General features: G+C 46.9%; 1 protein-coding gene across 1 annotated transcript; it reads left to right on the plus strand.

Annotated features, from left to right (window-relative positions):
* Positions 1-1,728: 1,728 nt before the first annotated feature.
* On the plus strand, positions 1,729-7,126 carry LOC112319996 (cell adhesion molecule CEACAM3-like). Its single transcript, XM_045185591.2, has 4 exons — positions 1,729-1,865; positions 2,740-3,093; positions 5,468-5,586; positions 6,810-7,126. The coding sequence occupies exons 1-3, from the start codon at positions 1,802-1,804 to the stop codon at positions 5,551-5,553; spliced, it is 504 nt and encodes a 167-aa protein (XP_045041526.2). The 5' UTR covers positions 1,729-1,801; the 3' UTR covers positions 5,554-5,586; positions 6,810-7,126.
* Positions 7,127-7,562: the final 436 nt, after the last annotated feature.

Below are 7,562 nucleotides of genomic sequence, written 5' to 3' on the forward strand. Positions count from 1 at the left end.
CACAGAGTCTGGGACAAGTGTGTGAGACCACAGCATCCTTTATGTTATCTGGTCCCCTGCACACCTTCTCTGTGTCCTGTAAATGCTAATTGTCCCCTACCCACTAATGTAAAAAGTATGTGTCTCTATTTTGCCTTTTTTTCCAATTCTGGAGATTTTTCTGCTATGTTTTCTTTCACCCCCTTCTGGATTTTATCCAAATTTTATCATCTTCTACTTTGATGATAATGTATAAAAGAAGCTGCAAAACTGCCTTTCTTCAGAGGATGTGAGTCCTTTCTCCAAGGCATATGAGGTCAGTTTGGCTCAGATAAACTCATTACATTGCTGTATAAGCTTGGACATTTTTTTACCTCCACAGAGCCTAGGAGCACCTCCTCTCTCAGGGGTTTCTGTGCTGCTCTCTACTCCATGCCTGGCATCACCCATAGGCAAGTCTGGTGACCACAAGGAGTCTGCCCAGGGATAACTCAGAGGTTGTCCCAACAGCCAGCAGCACAAGGGCAGTCCCGACAAACAGACTTGGAGAGGAATGGTCTACCTGAAACTGTCTCTTGAGAACCAGGCAGCCCACAGGCACCTGACCTTTCACCACACTCCCCTCTTCCTGGGACACACAGGACACCTCCCACCTCACACACAGAACTGCTTGTCCTACTGAGAATTCTGGTTTTGAGTTTTTGTCCCTGGAAGCAAAAGCCAGTCTGGTAACAACCTGAGATAGAAGAAGTGTCCCCTCTGCAAGTATCACCAAGCTTGACCACTTCTCATCCCCAGAGTTATTTCTGTTACCTTCATGGGGGAAAAAATAAAACCACAGAGCTTTTGAGAACATGGGGAAGACCTGGTGCCCAGCTGGGTTTCTGTGTCACAGACAAATAATCCCCCTTTTTTGATAATATCTGGGGCTCTCTGTGTAGTGCTGACAGACCCAAGCTAAAGACACAGCGGAGATCAATGCTGGCATGAGTGAGTCATCCTCTTGAGACACCTGTGTGCCTGTCACCCTTGCTATTGCAAGAGAACTCCATGGGCCATAATTAAGATCAACCTTCCCTCAGAGCTTGTCAGATGCAGATCTCTGGCCCCCTGCACCCTGTCAGATTCTGCAGTTTAACAGGATCTGGAGACTTCCCCTGTGCACAGGAGAGCAGGAGAGGTGGTTCTATTTTCACATCAAGGGATCTCACTCTGAATGGGCACAGACATTAGCTGGACAGCTGTTTGAGCTGCATTTTTAAGGTGTCACCCTGGCATTGCAATGTTTCACAGGTGATGATGAACAGCAGGAGTGACGTCCTTGTGACAAGTTTCTTGACTTAGCTCAGGAACACCTGCTCTGAAAGGGAAGAGTCAAATGTGAGAGGGGGGGGGCGGTGAGAAAGATACTGGGCACCTGACAGAAAGCTGTGGGGAAACCCCTGAACCCAGAAACCCCAGGCTTGTGCTTTTCCAAATACAGCATGAGAGGGTGTGTGTGTGTGTGCGTGCATGTGTTTGCATGTGTGTTTGTGTGGTATTGAGAGGCCTCAGGGGTTCCCAGGGAACCAAATTATAGGAGGGCAGCTCTGGTTAGAAGGGCCAAGGGTGGCAAAAACGAGAGCAGGGAGTGAGACAGTCATGTGCATACTCCCTGCCCCCAGCCCACATGACAAGAATCGTAAATCTTTCCCCAGAATAAAGGTCAGCTCACAGGTAGGACACACAGCAGACTGCACCATTCTGGACAGAGGTGACTGTGAGCCTCACAGAACCTCAAGCTCCTCTCAAAGAGGCAGCCACAGAGCAGACAACATACACCATGGGATCCCTGTCAGTCTCTTCCCACAGAAGACTGGTCCACTGGCAAGGGCTCCTGCTGGTTGGTAAGTAGGAGACAATTCCTTGAGGTAGATGAAGGATCTGACACAGAGACTGGCTGGGGTCTGCTGGAGAGACCAGAGCTCTGAGAAATAAGGGAAGGCTTCTGTCTGGACCCGGGTGTGAAGGACAAAAGGAAAGAGTAGGATGGGGAAGGGGCTCAGCAAGAGGAAAATCACTTAATTGGAAATGGTGGGAGGAATGAAAACTTGGATTGCTGTTTATTTCCTGTTATCCATCACTGAGAATTGAAATATGAAAACTGGTAATGATAATAATGATTTATGCCAGGAAACACCAGAAAAATTTAACCAGGGGTGCTAAACGTTGTCTCTATCACAAACTCCGGAAATGGGCAAATAACCCCAGGAGGTACAGGACTCATTCATTCATCTGCATGTATTTTCAAGCTGTTGCAGTCACTGGAGGTACAAGATCAGACAAGTCCTGCTCTCATTGTTCCCATGTTCTATGGAGGAGAGAGGGACAAGGAAAGGTCTAGATGTGAGGTCAGGTACCCACAACAGCCATGACAAAAACAGAGCAGCACAGGTCAGAAAGTGAAGGCAGAGAATTTTTAGAGAAGGTGGTCATCAAACGTGTCTTTCTAAACTGTCCCTGAGTTTCATAAGGGATCTAAGCACAGTGAGGAGGCGACCAATACAAACACCTGGAGAAGAGTATTTGAAACAGAAAAGATAACAGCTTCAGAGGTGCTGAACTAGTGGTGGCCATGCTCTTGATCTTGACCATGGGAGATGCATACTCACCTGCAGACCAAGGTTGAGAGATAAAGAGACCCACTTAGGATTCAGGGCTTCATCACTCTGTCCCAATACATAGATGCAAATACTGATCCATTTTTTTCTTATTTCCTAGTTTCACTCTTAACCTTCTGGAGCCTGCCCACCACAGCCAATATCAGTATTATGTCGACCCAGTGTGTCGAAGGGGATGATGTGCTTCTGCGTATTCGCCATAAGCTTCCTGAGGTTGTAGGCATCGTGTGGTACAAGGGGATTGGCCTGGAAACAAAGAATGTAATTGCATTTTTTATTATAACATCAACTTTCCATTTAAGTGGTCCTGAAAACAATGGAGTAGAGATGATAACACATGATGGATCCTTGCTATTGAAGAATGTCACCATGAAGGACGCAGGAATGTACACTGTAGTGGCCCACCTTCCAGATTCATCAAAAGAAATGGGATTTGGGCAACTTCAGGTATATGGTGAGTGATTGCTCTCTGATGACTGGGGGTTGGGAGGGGTGACTCCTACTTCACACACAGGACTCACAGCCCTGGACACCACCTCCCTTCCACTCTCTATTTTGTTTCAGGTTCAGTTTTGACATTTAGTGCAGGACACATGGAGTGTAGACAAACTTCCTAAGATCTCAGTTCCCTTCCCAACTTGCAGCCCTGCAGACAGTCACTGCAGACAGAAGGGTCAGTCTGATGGGAGTAGCTCAGCAGAGGGAGACCAGTCTCGGTTCAGCCCCCTGAGCATGTTCCTATGAACTTGACCTGAGGCTGAACCTGCTATACTAGGTCAGAGCATGGTCTGAAAGGCCTCCTGATATTCATACAGAGCTCAGCTCAGAAACCCCTCCCCAGAACCCTGTGCCAGGGTTTTTGACTCCAGGGATGCTAGGCAGCCTGTGCCACTTTGGGTTTGGCGTCCTTGAAAGGGCTGAGTGTGTAACAGTTTAATGGGCCCCTGAGTCACAAGGCTCCAGAGTCTGTCACCAGTCCTGGCTCAGGCCCCAGAGTCTCATCTTGTCAGAAATGGAGTCTGGTATCCCCCGAGTCTGTGCGTGGGGAGCACAGTTACACAATGTCTGTGGATATAGCTGACTGTCCTGGGGACTTAGGAAGGTTCAGAAACAGGTCAGCATCTCCAGAAAGAAACTGAGAATAAAAGATGCTCCTGGAAGGTCCTCATTCACCCTGGATCAGCCCAGACCAATAAGAGGTCTGGGAGTCGATCAATAAGAGATTCTGTGTTTGAGCAGCTCTTCTATTTCAGGATTTAGGTCAGATACTGACAATACTTTACAGTTAATGCACTGACAACCTTCTTCATGAGAGTAAACTGAGGAGCAGGGAGATACAGTCACTAACAGAGTCAATCAAGTTGTGTCTGTAGCCACAGCCTTTTCTTCTGCTCCACCTCAGGGGTGTTAGGAAGTGTCTGTGCTTTTGTCCAGAAATCAGCTGACAGTCTTATGGGTACTCCTTTGAAGGTAACTCTCTCCTTTCCTCGTGCTACCTTTAGGATTCTCTCTTTATGTTTAATCTTGGGTACCAAATGATGATGTGCCTTGGTGTGTTCCTCTTTGGGTCCAACTTCTTTGGGACTCTCTGGTCTTCCTGGAATTCCTGGAAGTCTATTTCCTTTGACAGATTAAGGAAGTTCTCCTTCATTATTTGTTCAAATAAGTTTTCAATTCCTTGTTGTTGTTCTCCTTCTGGCACCCCTGATTCAGATATTGGAACGTTTCAGGTTGTCCCAGAGATTCCTCAGCCTCTCTGAAATTTTTTGGATTCTTGTTTCTTCATTCTGTTCCAGTTGGATGTTTATTTCTTCCTTTTGTTCCAAATCGCTGCTTTGAGTTGTGGTTTCCTTCCTGTCAGTGTTGGTTTCCTGAATATTTTGCTTTATTTCATTTGGGGTAACTTTTTCCTTTGTTTTTTCATTTTTCAACAAAGCTCAATTAGTTCTGTGAGCATTTTGATTACCAGGGCTTTAAATTCTCCATCAGATAGGTTGGCTACCTCCCCATCACTTAACTCTTTTTCTGAATCTTTGCTCTGTTCTTTCATTGGGCCCTATTTCTTTGTCTGGGTGCACCTGTTAAGTTGTAAGGGGGCGGGGCCTTAGGTATTCACCAGGGCAGGGCCACCCTCCTGGCTGCACTGCAGCACTGCCTGTGGGGAGGGGCCAGAGAGGGAACAATGCAGCTCACCTGCTGGGCTCAAGTGTCTCTTTCCCATGAGCTCTGCTCATGTGAGACTGGGAGTTTCTTCCACTGGGGCAACCGCTGTAGTCCACTTCAGTTCTGAGTCTCAGTTTCCCATTCAGGTATACCCACCCACACAGTGTGCTCCCTCAGGCAGCCAGCCCTGCCCACATGGTCTGCAGCTTCCCAGAGGTTTCTCTCAGCTGGCCCCGCCCTCACAGACCACCACCTTGCGTGGGTTCTTACCAGGCTGGTTGTTCTGTTAGAGTGTTTCTTTAATTCCTTGGTTGTTGGAGCTCCATGCAGCTTGATTTTCTGGCACTTCTGTTTGTTTCTTGATTTTAGATTGGTTTTTATCCTTCTTTTGGTTGTGTGAGGAAGTGAAGGGTTTCTGCCTATGCCTCCATCTTGTCCGGAACTCTGCCTTGTTCTTTTAAAGACTCAAGTTGGCTGAGAGCTGAGACGTGCCAACTCTGACTGCAGAAGCCTTTGGAGCAATCAAAGGTACCACCCAGGGCAATGTTCTCTCTGTTGTCTGCACAGCAGAGTTACCCACACCCAGGAACACAAGCAACAACTGCGACTCCAAGAGTTTTCCTAATGATATTGATGTTGACCATGTTTCGTTTTTGTTGTTTTAGGGTCAGAAGACTGGATAGATATAGCAGAAATGTTCGATCAAATAAAGCAATGTAAGAGAGTACGGCTGTCTGATTGCCTTCTGTAAGCTCCCTGACTGGAAACTGAGCCTGCAACCTAGGTATGTGCTGTGAGCAAAGATTGAGCCTGCAGGGTTCGGGTGCCCCCCAAAATCCTCTAAACAACTTAGCCACCTACCACCTTGCTCATTTCACTTAGCATAATGCTCTCCAGGTCCACCCATGCTGTCATGAAGGGTAGGAGTTCTTTCTTTCTGCTCCATAGTATTCCATTGTGTAAATGTGCCAAAGTTTTTCGATCCACTCATTTACTGATGGGCACTTTGGTTGGTTCCAATAGTTAGCTATTTTAAATTGTGCTGCTGTGAACCTTGGGGTATATAGGTTCTCTGGAATTGGTGTTGCAGGCTTCTTTGGGTATAATCCCAGAAGTAGAGGCACTTCTCAAAGAAGGACATTCATAGGGCCCAGACACATAGGAAAGGATGCTCAGCATCACTAGCCATCAGAAAGATGCAAATTAAAACCACAATTAGATATCACTTCACTCTGGTCAGAATGGCCATCATAACCAAATGAGCCAACGAGTGCTGGCAAGCTTGTGAAGGAAAGGAAAACCTAGTGCACTGTTGGTGGGAGTACAGACTAGTGCGGTCACTGTGGGAAACAGTATGGAATTACCTCCCAAAACTGCACATGGAACTCTCTTACTTATCTTTTTAAAGATTTTATTTATTTATTTATTTTTTTGAGAGGAGAAGGGAGGCAGAAAGAAAGGGAGAGAAAGAACAATGTGTGGTTGTCTCTCATTTGCCCCCTACTCGGGACCTGGCCTACAAGCCAGGCATGTGCCCTGACTGGGACCGAACAGGCAACTCTTTGGTTTGCAGGTCAGTACTCCATCTTCTGAGCCACACCACTCAGGGCTTTCATGTGGAATTTTACATGAGGTGTGGGCTTTGATGTTTTTTTGAAGCCAAAGACAGTTTTTGGAAAGAATTAATAAAACCTCATGAGAGCAAATCATCTTCCCTGATGATATGGTTGTAGGACACATGGGCTGGGACGGGGTTCCCCCTGCTACCTCTGCGGGAATAGGTCAGGGGTCACACTGAGGTGACCAGTGCTTAGAAAGAGCAGAAAGTTCTTTTTATAGGTTGTCATCTGAACAAAGATAATTGTCCATCTGCAGAGGCAGGACCATCCTCTGGTGAACTTTACAGAGCTCTCTGTGGACTGAGAGAGGCTGAGATCTCAAAGGAAGCAGTGTGGTCCCGGTTCTCAAGTCCACTCTCAACCAGTTGCATTTTTTGTTTCTCCACAGAGCCTGTGAGAGTGCCCACCCTTTCAGCCCACAGCACCAAAGTCTCAGAGCACAAAATTGCTGTGGCCATGACCTCTACAGAAATGTGGTCCTACCCTGTGTTTGTTCAATAGCAGGAATCTGTGGCTCAGGAGGAAAGCGAAGTTGTTCCAGAACCACAGACACCTCACCATAGACCCCATGAGAAAAGAGGATGCTGGGAATTACCAGTGTCAAGTCTCCGACCCATCAGTTCTGTGGAAAGTGCGCCCCCTCGAGATGGATGTGAGATATGAGGGACCCTCCTCCCCTCTTCTGTGTTACTAAACTCTGAACAATTTTCGTGCCTTTTTAATAGAGTTATTGTCAAGGTAGAATGTCCTTAGATGACTTGCATTGAGTAAATAAATAAAAAAAAATGTGTGCTGACATTGTCATTACTGTTGACTGAGGGTCACATTCCACACGAGATCCCACCTCTGCTTTGTCCCAGTTGCACCATCTCCACAGTGGAGGTGAAGCCGAGTTCCTCACCAGACAAGAAGTGGTTGTTTGATGGGTGGGGGAAGCACAGGAGGAGCTGAGAGAAAGCTGAGCTTAGGCCTGCACCAGGGTAATGTGTGGAGGGTGTGTGGTCACTGTTGTGGGCAATGGGAATGGACAAGAGAACACCTGCGTGGGTAGCACACTGATATTTGTCTCACTATTTTATCTCTCCCCCCAAATTTCTAAGGCCCAGCTGAGTATTCTTACTCTTATGGAAATAGACTTATT

The sequence above is a fragment of the Desmodus rotundus genome, chromosome 12 (assembly GCF_022682495.2).
Source record: "Desmodus rotundus isolate HL8 chromosome 12, HLdesRot8A.1, whole genome shotgun sequence".
Taxonomy (NCBI): domain Eukaryota; kingdom Metazoa; phylum Chordata; class Mammalia; order Chiroptera; family Phyllostomidae; genus Desmodus; species Desmodus rotundus.

Excerpts from the sequence above, each read along its gene's own strand:
- LOC112319996 (XM_045185591.2), top strand. The coding sequence starts at position 1,802 with ATGGGATCCCTGTCAGTCTCTTCCCACAGAAGACTGGTCCACTGGCAA. Across the intron at positions 1,866-2,739 it reads GCAAGGGCTCCTGCTGGTTG|TTTCACTCTTAACCTTCTGG; the intron begins GTAAGTAGGAGA and ends CTTATTTCCTAG. Across the intron at positions 3,094-5,467 it reads TGGGCAACTTCAGGTATATG|GGTCAGAAGACTGGATAGAT; the intron begins GTGAGTGATTGC and ends TTGTTGTTTTAG.